General features: G+C 47.9%; 1 protein-coding gene across 5 annotated transcripts in view; it reads left to right on the top strand.

Moving 5' to 3' along the window:
* SAMD4B (sterile alpha motif domain containing 4B) overlaps positions 1-24675 on the top strand; it is a 1200154-nt gene that overhangs the window by 560794 nt on the left and 614685 nt on the right. For all 5 annotated transcript variants that reach the window (XM_069644257.1, XM_069644253.1, XM_069644254.1 and 2 more), the window contains exon 8: positions 8308-8393. In XM_069644257.1, the coding sequence (XP_069500358.1) occupies positions 8308-8393 (86 nt within the window). The remainder of the gene's footprint in view (positions 1-8307; positions 8394-24675) is intronic.

The following is a 24675-nucleotide window of genomic DNA, read 5'->3' as shown; positions in this document are numbered from 1 at the left end:
CCGGTGGCAGGGGTACTTGCAGAATTCCTCACTCTACACCCCACGGCTAGAACGGGCATCCCGATACAGAAGGACGTGGTCGCCTTGGCCATGAAGGGGTGGCTCAAACCCCTCTCGGCCCAACCTGTCAGTGGGTGCCTGGACGTCAGGTATAAGCAAATGGAGGGTGATCCACTATTGCTGTCGGCCCACCCTCAACTGCACTCTTGGGTGATTGCTGCGGCATCACTCTACTCAAAACCTTGGTCGTCCTCAGCCACCTCGTCCTTGGCGCTGCTAGGCAAGGAGGAGATGATCTTGGAGGCGTACGGGAAGAAGCTTTATTCCAACGTTTCGCTGCATCTTCGTCAATCAAACACGGACGCCATTTCTCCACTTGCTTTTTAGATCCTTAGCTTGTGAGGCGACCCTCCTTACCACACCAGGGGCTATTGACATCCCCCTGCAGCAGCATCCACCATGTGAAAGTGGCACCATTCATGCTGGTGGAAGCCTGGTTTCAAGTGTGAGACAGTATCTAGTCCCGTCGCGGCAGAGTCCAGTGGCTCCCGCCCACAGGTTTGCCCCCTCGCAGCTCCACTATTTTAACACATTACGTCTGATTTCGTTGGTACTACAGTATCAATATCTTTTACTTGGATTGCATGCCAGGCAGCAATACTCTTTTGTGTTAACATTTGTGCTTTTTATCAGGTTTTGAGGCCCTACTTAAGGATCTCCTTCCTCTTTCTTTTTTGCTCTTCTTTTCTCTCCCTCTTTCTTTCCCACAGAGATTTCCAAACCAGAGGCCCAGGCGAAGGCGTTCCATTCTCCAGCCGAAACGCCCCAAGGCCAAGCACTTCACGTGCCCCACTGACCTTTACAACTTGAGAGGGGGTCCCTCCCCCTGGCGTAGACCGATGGTTTTGGTCCTCTGTGTAATTCTATTGACACCCTGATTCGATTTTTCTGTCCCTCTTAGTATAGCTGGGCTATTTGAGCACCTGGCCTTATCTGTGGACTAACAAATCAGGTTCCCCTTTTCAAACCCCCCCCCCCCCCCTTTCTTTTACTTTTTTCCTTGTGTATTATTCACTAATTTTGGTTTTGGATATACCAATTTGGTTCTGCCCTGACTGAATTTACCCTAACCCGTTAAACTTTACCCGTTGGACATTCAACTAGAAGCAGGGTTATTAGTCAGTCGTTGCTACAACATGAGGACCAAACAATTGGCCAGCATATGCATTCTAATTGTGGTATAGAATAACTGATCAACTTGTTGACACAATTGCAAGACCTTGTTTCTTTCCGTTCACTGTGCATAAATATATTTTCTTGCACCGTCAGATGATACTAACCCACTCACTGTGTGCTTATTGAACAGCGAGAGTATCCATTGTGAAACTGTTTTTTCAACTATTGTACCTTTCTTTTTTCTCTTTTTAAAATAATAGCCAGCTATGGTCTATGATTTCTTTGTTAACATGACAAAATCAATACATTGAATTTAATCACAATTAAGATTAGGTATTTGTGCCTTCTTTCACATTTGATGACCTGAAAATGCATGTAAAGGATACTTGGCTTACTACTAGGAGCATTACCCTGAAGTTCTCATAACAGAATCATGCAGAGACCTCAACATTAGGACAGTGTCTTGAAGTTTACCTGTGGTTGGAGCCCTTCTCGTTCTGAGTTAACCAGAGGCTTTGGCTGGAAATTGCTGACTTCCTTCTAGAACTTCCAGTACAGAGCGAGTCATGTTTTAAGGCGGGACTGGCACAGGCTAAAATGGTGATGCAAGATATCATGAAGTCCACTGTGGCCCACATTGACACATCCGGTCGGACCATATGCATCATCATGGACATGAGAAGGACTTTGTGCTACTAAATTTAACCCCGACGTCCAGGAACGCATATTGGACCTTCCATTCGAGGGTGGTTACCTCTTTCACTCCACCGATGAGGAGGCAGATAAAATGAGAAACAGTTTACAAACTGTGAAGTCTTTATCACAATAGCAAAAAACAGCATTGGTTCTTACAAAACACGCATACATTTTCAGAAAGTTTGTAAAATTCTGTATATGTGCAGCACTGTAGCCGGGAGATGTTGCAGGGGTTTTCAGATCTAGGTTGAACGTCCGCTAATATTACTCTCCTCGCAGCACAGTGAGATAGAATGGAGAATCCGCTTTAATGTGGGAATATCTTCAGTAGATTATACTATTTTATCAATAAAATCTCAATCAGCTTATCATGCACTGGTTGTAGATAGTATCTCGGGTCTCTGAGCCGGTTCAGTACATAGTTCTGTTTCTCCCTTTTCGCGAGAGCCACAGGAACACAGAACACTCTCTGCAACGCTCTGCTGTGGAGCCAGTTCTTGTAGAGGTCGCCTCCCCTGTCTGATGAAGGTGGTGGAAGGACTACTTTCTACAAGAAAAAGCAGTTTTGCTAGTAAACAGAGGAGATTAGTTCCAGAACACATGGAACACTCTCCACACTCCACAATTTGTGATATACCTCACTGTAAGTCGCTTTTGTTGATATAAAATATTTCAGAAATCAATCTGATCATTACCCTGTACAAAAAATTGGTTAAACTTGTAAATTAATTGTTGCTAATGAAAGTATGCATTCACGTGCCTGTTAAATACCTTAGATTATCTTTTTAAGAGTAATTGCTATCCGATAGGAACACACACCCCTTTTAGTGAATATCGATAAATTGAGTTGCCAACTAATGGGATTTCACGATTGAAGTTTTTTGTCGACCATGTTCTAGATTTGGATCCAACCAGACTTTGATCTATGCAACAAGCAAGAATGCACAATTCCCAAGAGGGGTCACTAGGCAATGCACTCATCGTAATTTGGGTATTTGCTTATGCCTAGCCTCAGAATACAGTAATTCTCAAGGGCACAAAAAAGAAAATCCAGACAAGTCTGAAGATTTTGAAGAATTACTTGGCCAAACCTGGAAACACTGAATTTAGCAGCATGGCCCCTCTAGTTTGAGCACCTCCGGTTACCTGCAAAATACATGAATGTCCTCAGAAAAGTTGAGACCTTTTGCAAGTTTCTGTTAAGCAATTTACTTGGTAAGAGTAGGTATATCAATCGACTTTGATGCCATGAAAAAGACAATTGTTTATTTAATGAACCAATCAGATCATCATCTATTATCCTTAAGGTTCCTCTAATGGCACATGTAACATCATAGCAGGGAGTATCGTGGTCAGAGCTTTTATGGAAGGGATTCAGAGAATTAGCTCACCCATAGCAATACATTTACCAGCATGGAGTCTTAATGTGGTTCGGAAAAGGCTCCTATTTTTTGCTTTTTACAACAATGCATAAATGCGAGTTAAGGAATTCATTTATACAGGGGTATTTTCTGATCATGCTTTCAATAAGAAGGGTAAGTGAACAGTGCCCTTTCTATGGAAGAACCTTTCATATACAGGTGGTGTTTAGAATAAATCCATGATTTTTACAAAAGGTAATTTATTGGTTTCAAGTTAATGAAATTCTAAAACCACTCATCTAAAATGTCATAATTTCTTTCAAAAGATGTTTGCCACAAATGATACTGTACTTAGATGAAAGAATGCACTGAATGTTTATGTACATTATTCCACATAGTTACGTTTATTGTATTGAAGGACATATGGGAACAGGCATATGGCACATAAAACAAATGGGAAATGTGGGATTATGCAGAGCAATACATTAGTGATTGCCCATAGTATTCTTAAGTGGTTTTAGGATTTCAATTGGGTGACTGAACCTGTTCTACAAAGACTAAAGATGGAGATCTAGGGTTGTGGTCGATCTTAAAGCCATGCAAAGGCCAGCAAATATGGCACTTAACCCTTGTGCAGCATAACGGAAAGAAAGGGGAAGGCGGCTCCGCCCCTACTGCCGTACAGGGTGAACAGGCTTTGTGTCGGCGCTTAACACTGACTAATCCAATTGAGCCTGCCAGGCGCAGGACTAGTGTGTCACTGCCCCATGCTGGGCAGGATTTGCTGGGTATTTTAGTTTGTCCCGGTGCCTTTTGAATAATAAATACAAAAAATGCCAATATAAAATCTAATTTAATGAAGTATGTAAAGTGAATAAGTGTGCCTACAGGCCAAAAGACCCTGATGGATAGCTACAAATATGTAAATCAAAATTTTAAATCTTGCATAATTTCAAACGATTTCAGTGTAGCAGCTAAGTGGAAAGTGCAGGAAGCTCAAAATGCTGATGCGATCCAATTAATCCCGTCGTGTGCAGGAGTGAGTCACTGCCCCTAGACAGAGGTGTGGGATGCTGGTGATTGTAGTACCTGTGCTGTTCAAGTAAAAAAAGGAAAACACTAATACTAAAATTGCCAATCTAAAAAACTAATTATCAAAAATAGGCGTGCCTGTTTTGAGATGCACATGGCTCATCCTACCTTCGTGGAGTGTTAACATAAAATTAAAAAAATGTACATTTGTTAGTGTCCGCTTATGTAAGAGGTGTTCAGGAAAGCTCTATTTGTATATACGTTTTCAGGTGTTAACATTTTACGAGGTGCACAAATAGAAAAAAACAATTGGTTCAAAATATGGGAAAAAGAAGTACAAGATGGCCCTAAAGTATAGCTCTAATTGTAGATGTAAACATAAAATCTGAATATGGCGTCTGTTCATGGGACTAAGGAAAAAATCCATGCCAATTGGCATCATGTTACACAGACGCATGTTTTAGGGAAAAGTTAACATTTTGCAATATTCCTAAGCAACCACTAGGTGGTGGATGGCCATATGTATGGCATGGAAATGTAAAACTGAAAAGCTGCTTTAATCTTTATAGGTATGTTTATCATACCCATCGCTCGCTCTACACATGTATTTTAAATAGTGTTAGCATCCTGTATGATGCAGTGACTGTCGCAGTCCTGGATGTAAATTATGTAATTGTATGGAAGTTGATGAATAACAAAATATAATCCTTGTATGGTTATGTCTTGGTGGTATCTGGGAATTAACAATTCTATTGGCCAGAACCTTTTGGTGTCATTTTTTGGGTAGCTTGGATTGAAGTGACTTTCCTGTCAAAACCACTTGTGTAGGCCTGAGTTACACCCAAAACAGACCATTTGGGCTCTGCTCTAGCAAAAGTGTTTCCCTCGCCTGAGCGAGGGTTGACGCCCCTGAAGGTATAATGGAATTTATGGAGGGTGCAGAGAGAGGTCCAGTTCGCCAAAGGATATCATACCAGAGTGGTGATTAACAGTAACTCTTTGATGCAGGCAAACGGAGGGAAGGACACAGAGTTCATTAGTTCAGGAGAGGTCTTTCCAGTAAGAGAAGGGTTCCACCATCTCCAGTATTCCTACGGCTTCTAGAATTCCTCTGCCATCGCTTCCTGCAAAAAAACCACTCTGAGAATGACTGCATCACACAAAGAATTTTCGAAAACCGCAAGCAAGATTGAGTCCCTTACTGAAGACTAGAAGGGAACCAGTCTTCTTTATTAGATGTGCTATTTATGGGGTGTGAGCTCAAGCCTTTAAGAAAATATTTCGACAGCTGATGAATGATCACATCTGGAGCCCTTTTGGGAGTACAGACTGCTCGACAGCCCTCTGCCATAGGGATGAAGACCAAGACCTCCGACAAAAGGGCAAGCCTTTCCGTTAACCATCCCTGAGGAACATTTGTGGTGATCTGCTGGCTGATCAAGGCATACTGCAACTGGGACCAATGGTACCCAGGAAGCTCCTCACTGGAAGTGACAGTCTTGCAAATGTTCTCTAAAGCATTCCTCGCTGGGACGGGCAGAAGAAACCACTCTGTAGATAGTTTTCCAGCTTCAATCAGTTGTGCTGCTTGACCGCTATGAGGTGCATTTCGATCCGCGGACACCCATCGCCCGCCAGCTCCCCAGTTATTTTAAGCCGATCACTAATGAAGAACTGCATTGTTGGATCTCTTTGAGCCTATTCGAGATGCAGACTCGATTCATCACCTGTCTGGTTAGTACATCCGAGTCAAGCCGATCACCACTATATTACCCTGCACAACATTGTTGGGCTGTCTTGGGCTGACTTTCTCAAAACCTCGATTTAGTGGGAACTACCAACCTGAATCGAATCCAGTCATTGAAAGTGCCTAGAAGCTGGACTTAATGCGGTTGAGCCCTAGAACCAAAACTGTGCCCCTGGCCCACCCTAAAGGGCCTCCGTGATTAAGATCCTGATCTCTACCTTTTTAAGATTTCTTCAGTGAACTGACATTGCTAAATTCTTTGTCCGCCCTTGTCTTTAAATGCAAAGGGGCTCCTTTCATTACAAGTGTGGGTTATAATGTGAAAGTGCAAGTCCTATCCATCCTTCACACAAAGCATTGGCACATTTATTTTTTGCTTTTTTATTTGCCCTTACCCATAGCAGGAAAGACTAGCAAATTTGCCTTCAGTCTAAGCCATTACCACCTCCTATTTGCCTTGCCAATTTGTCTTGATAGCGTAACTGGGGAATCATTTTTATAGCGTAAGCTAGAAGTGGAAAGAATTAGTAATTTCTGCCAGTGTTGTTCAGTGAACCAACAGTGATGGCCCTCTGTATCCTCTCTGGAGGGTAGTTTTGTCATATTTATTTTTGTCAGAAAATCTTTTGCCAGGACGCCAAAGCAGTCTGTTTATTGAAGCCTTCGAGCAGACACCCAAGCATGTCTTCTGACACTGAAGTTCTGAGAATGTTCCCATGAACTGGCCCGTTTTCTTACTGGCGGTTTGCCAAAAGTGGTTTCAGATATTTGTATAGCCTTTTTTTTGATTGGTTAACTTTCAGGACTTGTTCACGCCCTGAAATGCTGTCTAGAAGCATCAAGTGAACGATCGTGGTACACTTGGGGAAACATTATATGGCAAAATGGATTATCAGAGGCCTATTCAATCTGTATAGGGTCAGACTGAAACCGAAATGTAATGGATGGCACACAAATCCGAACCATTGGTATTGGTCTGGGCTACCTTCGGGTTTCCTATTATGTTAGCCGATATGCTATTAGAGGGAGGGGACCATCCATATGCAATTAAATCTTGTCCTTGTCACCAATATAATCAGTTCTGACTGATTGTATTTTACATTTCTTCTCTGCTTGGGAGCACAAGAAATACCAAACCTCTTTTGGACTTATTGGCTTGCCATGGCACAGTAAACAAGTAGCCTCCATCTCACCTTGCACTCGTATGTAGGGGGACAAACTAAAACAAAAAAGTGACTAACAATGTTTTGACTTAATCATAACCTCTAACATTGGTCTAGGCAGACTTCCATGCCTTTTTGTGTTCGGAAGCCTCTCTGCGCCAGTTACAAAAGGGGTTCCGACATAGTCAAATCACTCTTGGTCCCACACGTAGGCTTTCATATTCTCAGGTCAACGTTGCCACCTGCTGCAGGAACCCTTCATAGGGGTAGCATGCCTCTCCCAGAGCCCAATTCTCTACCTTGTATATCTTTAATGGCAATCTCTGCTGTCAGCCTCCTTTAAGAGGGTTCTTTATATTTTCAAATGGTCATTGTTCACCAAAACCATTCTTTCTAGGAAAAGTTATTTTAGATTTCCTTGTAAACCAGAAAATACTCTACCAACTCAGTTTGTTATCCGATGTGCATTGGAGCTCTCAAAATCTGACCATTAAGATGGCCCCTCTGATTTTTGCACAATAGGACAAAATCCTGTAGGATTCAATATTTTATGCATACTGCAATCACAGGCTTCTCTCAGTGACTGGATAGTCGTTTGGAGTGATGCTCTGTCTAGGTTGTGCCTCTTTATGGCAATCGTACACAAAGGCACTTCAATGTCGTGTAGTTAGGAGAATCTGAGAATCGTCAATGTAGGCTGTGAGACAATGTCGCTATTTTTGCTTGTAGTATGCATTTGCAGTTCACACCACAGCAAGTGTTTTTATTTTGTTGAGTAGTGTAAGGTGGTTAGTCTGATTTATTTGGATAGACATACTTGTTGTTTCGTTTATCACAGTGTCTGCTTATTTGAGTTATTGGATGGTTGTGCATTTTCCTTGCTGTTCTGAGGAAGGGGATTGGATTGTGGGGTAGGTTGCACCTGCAAAGCTTTATTTATTTTGGTGCAATCCAAGATGGGTAAGGAAAGCAAGATATATGTTGGCGGGAATGAGCGGTGGTGCTGCTGCTCTGGGAACACATGAGTAAGCCCATGCTCAAAAACGTGAATGGTTTTTGGGGTGTCGATAATTCTGTCACTACAGTGAAACATCTAATTTATATTAACTGGAACATCTGTGTCTCTTTGCAGTATGTACGCAGCTCCTGGTGTCTCGCCCAGATGAGGAAAATATTACCTGTTACCTGCAGCTCATTGAAAAGTGCCTGACACATGAGGTAAGCCTAAGTATGTTCAGGGCATTTGGTTACAAAATCAAATGTTGCTTTTGAGGAATGTTGTATCTACCTTTCGAATGGATTGTGTCCTTCAACGTATTCCACATCTTTGACATTACACAGCAGTGCACTTCGGAAACATTTTCGGCAGAGGGCGTCCTGTGTCAATGGCGTCAGGTCAATGTCCCTCGAAGGCCTCCGTTGAGGGCAACGTTAAACGATGTTATAAATAGGACGCACGGTGCCCGTAGCCTCAGTTCAGTTTTTTCTGCGAACGTGTTAACTTTGTGATACTCGGCGCGCCTCGTGCATTCATTACAATGTCTTTCTCTTCGATCCCTCCAACTCCACAGTCTGGCTTCAAGACCTGCCGTGACTGCAAGTCGAAAATGTCGCTCACGGACCCCCACCGCATTTGTTTCTGGTGCCTGGACGAGTTGTACGACACAGACTGCTCGAAATGCCAGTCGCTAACTGCCAAGGCCTTGCGTAAGGGGACGCTCCAGGTATGAAGGGGCTCCAAGCCTGTTAATATCCCGGACTTCCAAGTCCAGGGGGTTTCCACCGACGACTCGAGGGGCGACTCTCCGCGTAGGAAGGAGTCCCGGGGATCTTGGTCCCGGAGTGGATCCCACCACTAGTCTTCCTCGTCCCGGCACTCTAGGAAGCGCTGTCACCGGTCGCCTTCCCCGTCCTCCTCGGAGGATGGTGCCTTGAATTGTTACGTACCCTACGAAGTCCTCGACTCAGGAGTAATGTGCAGCATTTAAACAATCGATGTTAGCGATTTTTTTCAATTGCAGGGCACAGGTCCAGCATTGGTCTTGTACCGTGGCTCACATGCCTTTGGGCTCTGGTCCATGACGCGACTCGCATCGGGAGCCTTCAAGGTCCTGTACGGACAAGGATTCGAAGAGTCGAAAGAGACGTGTCTCTAGGTCTCGGTCCTTGTCTCCAGTGAGACCACAGCAACCTGTTGAGGGCTCAGGGCCGGCGTCGACTCTTCGGCGATCACAACGCCAAGGTTGTCGACGCTCTCGATGTCGAAGCCTTTGGCGCCTTAGGGGATTTTTTTCTCAATCTGCCTTTGGAGTACGTGGATATCGTGGATCCTCCAAGAAAGGCTATGTCGAAGTCTGTGAGGCCACTTTTGGACTCCAGGCCCTCTTCCGTCACCAGACCTAGGTTTCATCTCCTCTGGCTGACATTTATGAAGAGGAGGAAAGGTCTGAGGTTGAGGACCCTGGTGACCTTGAGAATGCTCCACTTTTTTCGGGAGACAGTCAGTTGGAGGAGTTGCGGCAGATCCTGCATGATGCCAGTGGGTTGGACACTTCTCCGGAAGTGGAATTCGGTAGGCCTGAGCCCTGGGGCTCATGCAGAGTCTTTGTACAGGAGGCTCATGGCGAGGGTCTCTGAGTATCTGAGCTGGTCCAGTCCTCCTGAAGACTTTGTGCAGGATGACCTGACGAACATTTAAATCAAGGTCCACCCTCTGACCCTGTTTTGCCATTTCATCTTACCTTGTAGAAAAGGGTGGCAGCTGCTCGGCAGTCCCCAGAATCTCTTCCGGCTGTTAATAAGTGTTTGACCAAGAAATACTGCCCTTCCATTAGCGACCCCAGCTATTTATCTACTCGCCCCACTCCCGAGAGTTTGGTGGTTCAGGTGGCTACAGCTACCTTGAGGCAGGCGGCGTACCCTACCATCCCTCCAGATAGGGACAAGCGATTGGACAGTTGGGCCCGGAAGGTATTTTCTGCTGGGAGCAAGGCCTTGAAATTGGCCAACTCCACGTGCGCCTTGGCAAGGTTTTCACACACTCTGTGGAATTGTTTCTTTGGCGGCTGAGCATATTCCCGAGGGGGAAGAAGGGGATGGGTTCCTTGCTCTCGTTCAGGATGGCAAGGATGCCATGTGTGAATCCCTTCAGTCGGGTTTGGATATGGCCGACAGTGTTAGCCGGTCCACGGCTGCGAGCACCGTTATACGCAGATTTGCGTGGTTGCGGAAGTCTGGGTTTGCTCCGGATGTACAGGCCCATCTTCTGAACATGCCCTTTGATGCCGCACATTTGTTGCTGACTAGAGCCTTGAGAGGTTGCAGACCTCAAAAGCTCCGGTGAAATCTTTAAGCGCTGCGGTGCGTCAACCTCCGCCTTTTTCATCCTGGGGGACAGCAGTGGAGGAGAGGTTCCTTTCGTTACTACTCCTCCTTTGGTACAATGAGAGGTGCCGCCAGTCAAAAGGGCCAGAGAAAAAGTACCCGTTGTGGCCAGGGAAATCGTGGTGCCAAAGCCGCTCAGGCAGCTGCCGCAGCCACTTCCAAACAGTCATGAGGCCATGTCCCATTGTTCGCCGGTTGGGGGCAGACTGTATCAGCATCTCGAAGAATGGCGGGCCATTACTTCAGATGCGTGGGTTCTGGATACCATAGCTCACGGCTACTCCCTTCCTTTCCTTCAGCGGCCTCATGACAATCCATTGGGGAAACTCTATTTGAAGCTTCCGGATCCGCTCCTTGCGCAGGAGATCTTGAGCCTGCTGGAGAAATGCGCTATAGAACTGGTGCCTGTAGTGGAGCGGAACAAGGGATGGTAGTCCCCTTATTTTTTGATCCCAAAGAAAGACTGGGGATTGAGACCCATGATGGACTTGAGTTGGTTGAACACACTTCTCAGAAAGGACAAGTTCAAGATGGTCACTCTTTATCAAGTCCACCAGGCCCTTCAACTTCAGGATTGGTTGGTGTCTCTGAACCTCAAGAATGCTTACTTTCATGTGCTGATCCATCCCGTGCACAGGAAGTACCTGAGGTTTGCAGCTGGCGACTCAAACCTTTAGTTTCGGGTCCTGCCGTTCGGATAGACCTCCGCCCGAGGGTCTTCACTAAGCTAATGCTGGTGGTGGCATCGTACTTCAGGTGAGGGGGGATTCACGTCTACCCCTACCTGGATGATTCGCTGATCCGGGCGCACTCTCCCGAGCTAGCGTTGGATCATCTCGGTGTTACCTCCCGCATGCTCCACAGGCTGGGCTTCTCCCTGAATTTCAAGAAGTCGCATCTGACACCTTCCCAACAGCTCCAGTACATCGGGGCTGTTTTAGACACGTCCTTGGGGAAGTGTTCGACTGCCATGGTAAGGGCTCATCACACTGTGCAGATGGTGGACAAGTTTCAACATGCCCAGTCTCCCGGCTTTCGAATTCTTAAGGTTGCTCGGCATCATGGCATCCTGCATTTTTCTGGTGCTAGAGGCTCTGCTGCGGGTGAGATCCCTGCAGTGGGCTCTCAAGATGCAGTGGCCAGAGTTCTCCGGCAAGATGTCAGATCCCGTTCAGATTCCACTCTCGGTCTCCTAGGATCCTCTGTGGTGGGCCAACGATGGGAACCTGATGAGGGGGGAACAGTTTTGGCAACCGTGGCCGGAGGTGACGGTAGTGACGGATGCTTTCCTCACAGGATGGGGCGCTCATGCCAACGACTTGACTGCCAGCGGTTGTTGGTCTCCGTCGGAGTCCAGACTCCACATCAATTTGTTAGATCTGTGGGCCATCAGGCTAGCCCTAAAGGCTTTTCTGCCCTCTGTACGGAGGATAGGGAGGGGGGGGTAGAGTGTCTTGATCATGACGGACAACACAGTGGCTATGTATTACCTCATCAAAAAAGGGGGCGGGGGGACACTTTGTGCAGGTAGGCAATTCAGCTCTGGTTCTGGGGCATCCAGCAGGAAATCTCAATCTAGGCAGTTCATCTGGCTTGAGACAGAAATGCAGAGTCGGATGCTCTGAACAGGCAGCACACGGTCTCCCATGAGATTGTCGCCCTTTGGGGAACCCTGCAGGTGGATCTCTTCGCCAACAGTGTCAACCGGAATTGTGAGGGATTCTGCTCAAGGGAATTTCCTCCAAGAGGAGCCTTAGGAGACGCGTTTGTGGTGAATTGGTCATTCCCACTGCTGTACGCATTTCCTCCAGTCCCGTCATACTCTTACGTCCTGTCCCCTTTACTCCATAATGCATGGTCGTCCTTGCGAGGGATGGGAGACGGAACCTTTTTCACCAGAAAAATCTTCTTCCGCTTTAAATTTAGAGGCGCACTGAGGCGTGGACCTGGGAGAATGCGCTGCCCTGACTCCGCCCTCCGGCGCAACACCTCAGTCCCCTTTTCTGCCTCGACGGGAACGGGCCGAATTCACCAGCGCTCCTGGGTTTGGCTTCGGCCATGTAATTCCACGCGCGGATTCTTCCTCTATATCTTCTTTTGTCTTTTATCAATTAGGTACTGGATCCTCAGACGCCACAACTCCTCCCAGCGGATGTCGACTTCGACAGGGTTCAGCAGGTGCCCATCCTGCAACAGGCTCTTCCCGACTTCAGACCCCCATGTCCTCTGCCTACGTTGCCTTGGCCCAGACCACAGTTGGCGAGCCTGTTCGGCGCGCGGCTCGCTGTCCTCAAAAGTGATTAAGAACAGACTGGCCAGGTGGAGGGAGCTCTTTCAGCGGTCTCCTTCTGAGGGTCTCAAGAACTTCGTGAAGCATCGATCCAGGCCTGAGGTAGGGCCTATATTTTCATCCGCACCCCGCAAGGGAGACTCCTTCCCAGGGACTCTCCTGCGCGGGAGGGTCCGGTCAGGTCCTTATACCAACACGCGCACCAAGGCTGTCAAAGCTACCGTCCTCCGGGCTTAGGGGTCCTCGGATCCTCCCGGTGCCAGTGTTGAGGGGCCACTAGGCTCTGTTACCAGCCTTGCGCCCGAGGGGCTCTGCCCTTGTACTGGCATCATGGCCGAGGGGCTATGCCCTGTTACCGGCAGTACGTCCAAGGGGGCTCCTGAACGCAGCTCTAACGACCCCCGGGTCAAGGTTTATACACCTACCGTGCCCAGGGAGCAGGGTAAGTTGCGCTCCTCACACATGAGAGACTTGGCAGAGGCCGGCCCCAGCGAGCCGAGCAACACGTCGCAGCCACGTGGTTGGCAGCTCAACAAAATGGCTGACGTGCCAGAAAGGGACAACTGTTCGAGGCCTCTGCAGGACTTCGCCGAAGAACGAGTATCGAGGTGGGACTGGCATCAACCAGGTACGTGGCCTACAACCTTCCCGTCTTATGCGCAAGGCTGTTTTCCCTTGTGTCCGTGTGTACAGGGTCGGCAGCGGCCTCAGCTGCCTCTAGCTACCCCGTCCGTGCCCTCCTCATCCTCCTTCCTGCGGCCAGCTAGGACCGGATCTTTGAGAGGTTCCTCGGCCTCATTAAGTCTTCACAGATGGGGGCTTTTATCAAGGACGCAGTCAGGGAAGGCCTTCCCGCTATGCTAGCAGCACCACAGACTCCTCTGCCGATGCCTCTGGCCCAGGCACAGCCGCCCCCTCCGGCTCCTCTTCCTACTCCGCAGGCGGTTCCATACCAGCCTCCTCCTCTTCCTCAGCCTCTGGCCGTGGACCCAGTGCCCCAACCTCCGGCTCTGGATATTACTCCTGCTCCTCCTCCACAGGATCCCCCAGACCCTCCGGATACTGATGAGGAGGATCCTGACACGCCATCTGCCAGGGCCTTGCACAAACTTCTCTTGGGCCTGGTGGAATACCTGGGCGTCCCCTAACCCCAGGTAGAACAGCCAGCAGAGGGCATCCTCGCTGAAGTCCTCACGAGGCGCCCTTCTGCCAGAACGAGAATTCCACTACAGACCGATGTCTGGACGCCAGGTGCAGGCAGATGGAGGGGGATACACTCTTGCTCTCCTTCCATCCTCAGCCACACTCCTCTGTGATGGCTGTGGCATCACTGTACTCCAAGCCTCAGTCGTCCTCGTCTTCGTCATCTATGGCGCTGTTAGGCAAGGAGGAGAAAACGTTGGAGGCATACGGTAAGAAGCTGTATTCCAATGCTTACTTGCATCTGTGACGGGACAATGCAGACGTCATGCTGGCAGCTGCCAACCAGAGATTATGGCGGGAAATCGCTGACTTTCTCCCGGAACTCCCCGCCCACTGCCAATCAAGTTTTAAGGCGGGGCTAGCCAAAACCAAGCTTGTGGCTCAGGATGTCATGGAGTTCACCCTGGCACACATTGATACCTCTGGACGTGCCAACTTTATTGCCACGGACATGAGAAGGATGGCCTGGCTCCGAGCAACCAAGTTCATCCCAGATGTCCAGGAACGCATTCTAGATCTGCCCTTCGAGGAGGGCACCAGTGGTTAGGGACCACTGGACATAATTAACACTACAAGTGGTAATACAATTCAGGCTTTGGTACAAGCCTGTACTACACAGAAAGAGTGGTAGCAATGGCTCAGCAGTCAGACTTATCTCAAGAGCAAATGAGCAGTAGTAGAGATTACACATACTACAATTACTGTGACTCAAGCAAACACTGGCTCAAGGTTTCTGGTTACAAAATAGAAGTACATTTATTTCGAAGGGATTGTGTCCTCCGACGTATTCCTCATCTTAGATATCTCCTTCCAGCTCTGCTCTCCTCGGAAAATGTTTTCTCTCTAGAGGGCGCTGCTCGTCGACATCCTCCGCGTCGATGTCCCTTGACAGCCGCCGTATCGACGTCATCCTGCCTATAAAGACCGCGCGCAGCGTCCGTCGCTAATTTCTGTTTTTCCGCGCTTACTCAGTGCCTCGGAATACCGTTGCTCAGTTCTTGTCAGATTAATCCATATTTACCTCGAGTTATTCGATCCGTACTCGATGGCTTCCTCGTCGGAACCGACAACTCCTCGATCCGGCTTCAAAAAATGCCGAGATTGTGGGAAAAAGATGTCGCTGACTGACCCTCACAGAGTTTGTCTGTGGTGTTTGGGAGCTGAACACCATTGTTCGGAATGCGAGGACTGTATGTCCATGACAGCTAAGGCCCTGAAGGAGCGTAGGGGGAAGCTGGAGAAAGGTAAGACTTTTAAAGCTTCTTCTTCGTCGACGAAGTCGAGACACTCGTCTCCTCGTCACCATTCGCGCTCCAGGTCTCGGAGTGGGTCCCATCACTCCTCGAGATCGAAGCACTCGAAGAGGAGACGTCGAAGATCCCCTTCTCCGTCTTCCTCTGTTTCGCAAAAAAGAATCCCTTGCCCCACGAAACATAGTTCCCGGGCTGAATGGGAGGAATTACGCAAAAAATTGATGAGCGTCTTCGAGAAAGCGGCCTTGACCCCCTCGAAGACTGCCGCGAGCGATGCTCTGGTCGAAAGACCCGAAGGTCAAAAACGCCGCGAGTTGCAGTACCCGGCGAAGGAAACCTCTCGAGCGCGTCTCGAACCGTAGAGTAGGACTTTGACCTCCAAACCTTCCTCGAAGGTTCCGTCGACGCCGAGGTCGGTGTCTTCGACGCCGTTGTCGAAGGGACCATCGACACACGGGTCTGTCGACTCGACACCAGCTTCGACACCGGCGTCGACGCCAAGAAAAGTCACGGTTACGACACACCCAGTGACTATCCCCAGGTCCTCGACGTCGATGGCTTCGAGATTGTCGAGTAGAATTCCAATTCTGTCGAGGTCTTCGAGGCCTCCGCCTTTGTTTTTGACGCCACGCTCGAAGGCTTCGACGTCGGCATCGATGACATCGACGGTTTTTTGAGGCCGATAATGACAAGTTCGGCACCCTCTGCCTTGGAAATGGGATTTACTCCCTTTATGAGTTCAGAACAATTGAGAACTATGTCCTCAATTTTGGAAGAGGGTGAATTGTCTGAACAGGAAGACACATTTGAGTTGCAGGGACCTGTAACCCCAATTAGAGAGGAATTTTCCTCTGAAGAACGCAGGTTAAAGGATCTTCATGATTCCTTACATGAGGCAAGTGGGTTAGACACTTCCCCTGAGGTGGAGTTTGCTAGGCCAGACCCGGGGGAGCATGCTGAAACCCCCTATAGAGCCTTAATGGCCAGGATCACAGAGTTCATCGGGTGGTCTGCACCTTCACAATCTTTCCAACAAGATGACCTCACGGATATTCTTGACAAAGGCCCACAGGAGGATCCTGTGGTGCCTTTTCATAAAGCTCTTCAGAGGAAGATCATGACAAACTGGGAAACCCCAGATGTCGTACCAGCAGTAAATAAAAAACGGTCTACAAAGTACAGGGTATCTTCTACAGACCCAGAGTTTTTGTCTAAACACCCATCCCCAGAAAGTCTGGTGGTACAGGCAGCATCCTCTACCGATGTCAAGACGGCTTATCCTACCGTCCCACAGGACAGGGACGGTAAAAAATATGATGCTATGGCAAAGAAAGTCTTTTCAGCATGTAGCATGGCGTTAAAATCTGTTAATGCTACTTGCACCCTTGCTAGGTTCAGCCATACACTTTGGGAGTGTGCTTCTACAGCGGCTGACTGCATCCCAGAGGGAGAAGAAAGGGATGCGTTCCTGAATATTATACAGGACGGAAAAGACGCTATGTGCGAATCCCTCCAGACGGGCATTGATTCGGCTGACAGTATCAGCAGAGCAATGGCGGCAAGTACATCAACCAGGAGATTCGCTTGGTTGAGAGAGTCTGGTTTTGCCCCAGATGTGCAAGCCAGGCTCTTGAACATGCCATTCGATGGCTCTTCTTTGTTCGGGAAAAAGGCGGATGACAGTTTAGAGAAACTGCAAACTTCAAAAGCAGCAGCTGAATCCCTAGGAGCTGCAATCCGTCAGACTCCTTTTCGTCCCACAGGAACCTCTGCGAGGGGCAAGTCCTTTCGCTTCTACTCCGCATTCGGAAGAGGTAGAGGACGACTGGTTCAAAGGGGACAAAGAACTACCCGAGGTGGACGGGGTAGATATTCAAAAGCCGCAGCAACAGCAGGTGCCTCTTTATCGGCATCTGCATCAGCCGCCCCAAAACCACTCTGAGGACTTCCCTCAAAGGACACCTGTAGGAGGCAGGTTGACTCAACATCTGGCGGCATCACCGTCTTTTCAGGCGGCGAAGGCGACAGGGAACAGATGGATTCCCATGTGCTAGCCCCCGACCCCAATAGACAGGCAGGTGGCGCTGTTATGGGGACGACACCTGGCGGTGGTAGCACACACAGTGCAACACACACCAAGCACATACCCTGTGGCCGAAAGTCGACAATGCCATCTTCAACATGGCCAGACACGGCTCCAAGTGGTAGGTCCACAATTTCCCTGTCCTCTCAAGATCTCGATCGCCACACGACAGGCCCTAAAAGGCGCACGACAAACGCGACGCAGATGCTGTGCCCAAAACAGCTGAAAGCAGAGCGTCGATTGACGCAGCTTTGGACTTCCCATTCCGCTGAAACTCGACAATAGCACCCGTTATTCCAAAAGAGCCCAGCTAGTGCAGAAACATGTCCCGGAGACACTCCTCAAAGGTAGAATGTCGAAAAAACACTCCTCCAAGAGCCACCAATCCTCTAAGAGTAACCATTCCCATAGGGAAAAGGGTAGTACACCTCACAAGGAGGAGGAGATTACTTTCCATGAGGAGGGCATCTTAACCACTGCTATAACACATAAGCAGCCTACTCCTGAAGTACCACAACCTCCTCTGCCACAGTCTCCTCTCCCTCCAAATCCTTTTAATATACTAAGTTCCTCTCAATGGTCCTGTGAAGACATTGATAGAATAATGCGTACAATGTCTTTCATGGCCAATTTCTTTGACAAAAACCCACAGGCATTACACAACCTACAGAATACGCCAACCACTGCCGGTGCATACACATCTCAACCTCCAACAAAGAGGCCACCTCCTGACAATCTTAATTAGTCCTCAGCAAGACACTGTTCAATATGATCTGTATAATCCCAATTCAGACACTGAGGACCAGAATACCTAAGGGGGGAGGGTCAATATTATGAGGATGATGACGTTTACATCCTACTCTCTCCTGCGGCAACAGACCCTCTTTATATAAGAGGACCACTGAAACCAGACTCGCTGGAAGTGACCACTATGAGAAAAAGGGCATGAATACCTAGTGTCATCTGAAGCCCCCCCACCCCAGATAAGGAAAGCAAAAAGCTGTACACTCGAGGGAGGAAAGTGGTCACCTCAGCGGCCTTTCAAACAAAATTGCAAACACCGCATTATTGGTGAGCTACAACTGCCATAAGTGGGATGAGGTTGCAACGCTAATGGCTTCAGCACCTGAACCCCTCAAGTCACAACTATCCCTAGTAGTAGCGGAGGGACAGGCAGTGTCAAACTGCATGCTGAAAAATAACTTGGATCATCACAGACAATATTAAAACGCCATGCATGGCTTCGCCAGTCAGGATTCAAACTGGAGACGCAGGAAACACTCCTAAACATACCTATAGAACCAAATGTCCTTTTTGTGAAAGCCGTTGAGGATGCATTAAAATCAGCCAGAGAAGAGTATGACGGTCTTAAATCATTAGGTAAATAACTCATAAGCCATCAGGCCAAAGAGGCGGAAGCTATTTTCGTCAGTTTCAAGGTCAAAACTCACAACGGCGTTCCGGTTATGGCCAAAATCAGGGCTCATCTTGGGGGAAACAATCGGGGACAAGCCTCGCAAGGTTTCTGAAGAGGCCTGCATAGATCTCGTGGCCGGGGGAGTTTTTCCACTTCCAAAGGTAAAGTAACCCCTCCTAAACAATGGCCACCAGCTTCAGGTCCTCTCCCATGGGAGGGCATATTATACACTTCACCCACGCTTGGGAGTGAAACACCTCGGACAAGTGGGTGATATCTACTGTAGCGGGCGGTTATTGCATGGAATTACATCAGCAACCCTCAAACCATTCCTGTGTCAAAAACCAACCTAGAAGGAGGAACAATGTATCCTTCTGGAGGAGGTCGCAATGCTGCTACTCAAGGACGCCATCGAAATCATCCCAGCGAACCAGGTAAACAAGGGTATCTATTCAACCTACTTCCTTGTGCCAAAGAAAGATCTAACAATGCCCCCAGTATTAGACGTACGCCATGCAAACACCTATGTCAAGCCACGAGAAAACACTGCATTACAACGCTCCAAGAAGTAATCCCACTGCTAAAGTCGGGGTCTACATGGCAACTGGATATGAAAGGTGCCAATTTTCAAATTTCAATGTTACCAGCGCACAGAAGATTCTTGCGTTTCAAGATAGCAAACCAGCACTACCAATTCAAGGTGCTACCCTTCGGCATAGCATCCGTTCCAAGGGTATTCACCCAGGTACTGGCGGTGGTGGGAGCGTTCCTGCGCAGGGAGGCAATCCCAGTGTACTCCTACCTGGACGACTGGCTTATTACAGGGGAGTCTCCCCTAATTTGCAGGCAAAATACTCAAAGAACTATAAACCTTCTCTTCCAATTGGGCTTCTCTATAAATGAGAAAAAATCAAGCCTTGTGCCAAACAAAACCAAACAGTTCCTAGGAGCTGTCATGAATACAGAAGAAGGGTTAGTCTTACCATCACAGGAAAGAGTACAAAACATGCTACTGCATATACCTCAATATCAAGCCGGTCACCAGTTAAGCGTACGCAAAGCTAGGCGCTTGCTCGGTATGATGGCATATTGCATTTACCTGGTCCGACACGCACGTTTGTGCCCAAAAGCAGGATTGGTTGTCGAAACAGTGGTCTCAGGCAAGCAGTCAGTGGGACGATCTAGTGGTTGTTTCGCCAACACTAGTACAGCCCTTCGCTGGTGGACAAAGTGTTAGGGAGAATTCTCTGTTTAGGCTGAATTTCCTAACCTAGTGAGTCCCCCAGCAGCTTTGCTGGATTTTTGGAGTTTATTTTTTTTTCTCCTGTCAAGAGTGAGACTCTTTTACCCTCACTCTTGGACATGATTTGAGTGTATTCCTTTGACTCTAGATGTGTTTAATGGGCTATGGGGTCTTTTACTCCACTCCATAGGGCTTCATGTGTTTTTGTGATGTGTGTTACACAGCACCCTCAGTGCAGTACCACAGGGTTGTCATAGTGACCCCCCCCAGTATAGACGCCATACCCTGGGACTGACTACTGTCTCCCAGGGCATGTAAAGTCACCATTGACTTTACTAGTCTTGAATTCTGAACAGAACCAGTACAAACCATCATATTGTGGACGTACTGGCCGGGGCAATTCGATTGCCCCGGGGTCTGTTAGTCGAGGGGGCACGTCGCCGTCCTCCCTGATCGAGTTTTGGCTGGTGGCAGTGGATACTACTTTTTATATTCAACCGCAAATATTTCTCTATGGGATTTTCCCATTGTTCGAGGCTACTATCTTTATTTAATTACGATAGCTTCGAACATACTGCCGGTTTATTTATTTATTATTAATTCTCTGGTTGGTATGTTTTGCCAAAACTCGGTTCTAAAATGGCGTTTGTGTTCTCTTCTGTGACTCCAACCCAAGTCGAGCCCTTTGTTCCACTTTTTTGGCGGGCTTCTCCACAGAAGCCCTCCAAAGTGGTGCCACTCTGTCTGGGGTACTTAGGAGGGGTGGAGAGGGATTTAGGCACCATGGACTGAGTTGCCAAGGCAACTCAAGTCGCACTCCGTCCTGATTGGCCCAAGTGGTGAGCCGGCCGGCTCACCACTTAGCATGTTTGAGTGACAGCTAGGCTGAGTGAATGGGGGTTTTCTGTATAAAAGCAGGGCTTTGGGGACTGGAACTTCAGAAGTCGCCACAGGACCTAAGAATCCGACGAGGGAGAAGCTGAGCCGACATGCCACGACGACACCACCGCTGGAGCCCTGCTGGACCGTCTCACCTTTTTTCCCAACGACAGAGGAGATCTCCCGCCGGAGAGTCTTCTTCCTTTGACTGGTGGGGATAACCAGTTTCACCGTCTTTTCGCCTTCCCTGTGCCAAGCACCCTGGCAACCTGAATACCACGTTTTACCACGACCGCAAAATAAAGGGTAATACCTTTAACCGGAAAACTCTGCGGCTGGTTTCTTCCCTGGCAGTGCAACGACCTTCATCTTTCCTCCAAGGCGAGATCTTCTCTTCCCCTGGACGACGCCGAGATTTGCACCCGCTGCCAGGAACAACTGCCACCGCTGGAGGATCCTTCCCACTTAAGGTACCGTGTTCCGCTTGGCTTCCCTTGACACCGACTGTACAGGTTAGATTTAGCCCCCGGCTTTCAAACCTGGGTTAGCCTGGGACACCCTGGCTAAACTTTTCTGAGCCTCTCTAAACTCTTTTCGGACTCTCTGCAAGACTTTCAAAGCCTAGTGTAACTGGGTGATCTTGGGCGCATTTGTGCTCTGCTCTCTGTAAGAGTGGGCCCAGCCTATGGACTTTGGCTCACAAGTGACTTTTGCTCTTCTGCCTTGGTAAAAGTGTTTGTAAATCTTAGAGTGGTGTATCTTCACATATTCTGCCTTTTTCCCTCCCTTTTTCATGAACTTATTGGAGTGCCATCTATAGTTAAGCGCTCACCTCTGTCTGGAAATAAGTGGTGTTAACTAAGACTTGTCTGATAAGGAATAAGGGTTTTATATATCTTAATAGTGACTGTGTTTAGAGTGTTTTACAAATAAGAGTGCTGGAGTGTTTCAAGCAGTGTGTGTTTAAATAAATGATGATATACTTTGATACCAAAGCTCTGGTCAGTGTTTGCTTGTGCTATTGTATCTGAGTGCCTATTGTGAATACTTTGCATACTGCCTAACTCTTCTTGAGGGAAGTCTGACTGCTCAGCCACAGCTACCCGGTGAATCTGGGTGGTACAGAACGCTACCAAGTTGGTTTACTGCTAACACCTGTAGTCCTAAATCTTTTGCAGTGTTCCCAAAGGGAACTGCACAGGTTTCTGCCTAACACTGGTGTACAGCGGTGGGATTTGTATTGAGTATACATTTTAGTGTGCTTTAGGATACCTTAGTGCAACTAACCACAAAGCATAGCACTGAAAAAGTAATCTTTCTAACATGTTAACTATGGAAAGTTATAGTCAAGAGTCCCTTGCTACAAAAACTGCTGATTGTTTAAGAGTTCTCTGTAAGCATAAGAATCTCCTGACTAGAGGCAAGGAAATGGAGCTAATAGAAAGGTTGTTAGCTAACCAACGCCTGGATGATGGTTCAGAGGAACCTACCACTCCAGCAACTGTAGGTAACAGTATTGAGATTGAAACTGAACCAAATGTTGATGATCTTGAGGAAGAGTCAGAAGAGGAGGGTGAGGCTGCTGTGACTGTCCCCCCCCTAGGCCTCTGTCTGCTTTACCTGCTATACCTACTGGACCTTTACCAGGTCCCACACTTAGTCCTCAATATCTTGAACTAGAGAAGATGAAACTTGAATTAGAGTTTAAAAAACGTAATACTCAGGCTGAACAAAGACACCAGGAACTGAACCAAGAACTAAGGCTAAGGGAAATGGAGCTCAAGCATGAGCTAGAAATGAAGAAATTGTCTGTTGAAAATGCTTCTCTCTCTGGCTCCTCTAAAAGTTCCAGTCCTAAAAGACCCCGGATGCCTAAAGAATTGGTTGGTATGTATGAGTCTAAGTTGGATGTGTTGGATTGGTTGTCTCTGTTTGAATATAATCATGGGCTCCAGAACATCACAGGAAATGACTTACTCACCTGGTTATTCTCTAGGCTTCCCCCTGTTGCAACTGATGTGGTGTTGGAGTTGGGGGAGGAGGATAGGAAAGAGTACGAATGTGTGAAACTAGCTTTGATAGCTAGATTTGGGAAGACCCCTTCCCAGTATCTTAAGAGGTTTAGAACCCTCAAAAAGCATGATGATACCCCTTGGGCTACCTGGGTGAGTGAAGGGTTGAAAAACTTAGAGGGATGGATTAAGGGTTACAGGGTGAACACTTATGAAGGTATGAAAAATCTTTTTATGTTGGAGTCAATTTATGATGCCTGCTCTCCTGAGCTCAGACTGCACTTGGCTGATTCAAAGGAATTAGAATCCAGAAAGCTAGCTAAGGCTGCTGACTTGTGGGTTGCCAACAGGGCCACTCACAAGGATTCTGGGGTAACTCAGAAGAAGGATGAGGGGAAACAGCCTAAAAAGGACTCCAAAGAGAATTCTAATACTGCAAATTCCAAAGAGGGCCCCAAACAAAACCATAAGGGTAAGCCACAAGGGAAACCAACTCAGGCTAGTGTACCTTCTGGTGCAAAACCAGAAGGTCAGAACAAGCCTCCATTCCAGCGAGCCTTTGGCTCATGCTATGTTTGTAAGGCCACTGACCATGTGAAAGGAGATCCCAGATGCAAAGGTAAACTTCCAGGGATCCAGCTTGCCTCCTTAGCCTTCGCTCCAGAAGAGGAAGTCCCAATGGCAAGTGGAAACTTTCTACTGCTGGCTGATGAACCCATTGGTGTCTCAGCCAGTGTTTCTTTAGTCTCTCTGTGGTTGTGGGAACAGAATTTCGATGTGTATAATTCTATCCCAGATAATACTACAGAGTATTATAAAGACAGTGTCCAGGTGAATGGTCAGGAGATTCCTGCCATTAGGGACACTGGGGCCAGCATAACTGTGGTGGATGAATCATTTTTCAAGGCAGAGGATGTTGCTAAGGCACCCAAATGCCTCACCAAGTTAGCTGGAGGGCCTGTGCAGATGTGTCCCCAGTTACCAGTTCTCATCCAGTGTAATGATATGGCTGTAAAGATACCTGTCAGTATACAATGTGAAGTACCAGGTAGGGTTCTGTTGGGTAATGACCTGAAAGCTCTTGGAGTTGTGTCAGATACCCCCAGACCTCCTAGTAAAAGGTTACAGGAGCTCACAAAACCTGCAAGAGAGAAAACCCTGCGAGGGTCATCTCAGGAGATGATGACATAGATCACTCCTCTCCCACTGGAGCAACTTACTGCAGTAACTACCAGATCAGGAGCAAAGGGGCAACCCAAGACTCCTAGGAAAAAGCCAGCAGCAAGTACTCCATTGCTTCCAACAAGGACTTCCCCTAGGTTGTCCGCAGTTACACCTGTAACTCTACCTCCAGCTGAGGCTGAGAGGGAGGTACAACCCTGTGTGGTTGAACTAGACTCTGAAGAAGAGCTAGTAGGAGGCCAAGAACTTAATGGAGATCTGGACCCTGAGGACCATTCTGAGCTGCAGTCTTTACTGGCAGAAGGTGGGCCCAGCAGGGCAGCTTTTCGTAAGGGACAAAGAGAATGTCCAACTCTGGAGGGTCTCCGCCACCAGGCAGCTTCTCAGGCTGATGGGCAAGAGCCTGGGAAGTATAGGTTGCCCTGGGAAGATGGCCTCTTCTACAGTGAACCAACTGAGTCTGAACCTGGGGACTACAAGCGCCTTGTAGTACCTCAAGAAAACGGACAACAGTTCTTGCACTTAGCCCACGAGATTCCTTTGGCTGGTCACTT

This window comes from Ambystoma mexicanum, chromosome 2p (genome assembly GCF_040938575.1).
Source record: "Ambystoma mexicanum isolate Mex_15411 chromosome 2p, UKY_AmexF1_1, whole genome shotgun sequence".
Lineage (NCBI taxonomy): Eukaryota > Metazoa > Chordata > Amphibia > Caudata > Ambystomatidae > Ambystoma > Ambystoma mexicanum.
This window is presented reverse-complemented; position numbering and strand designations above follow the sequence as displayed.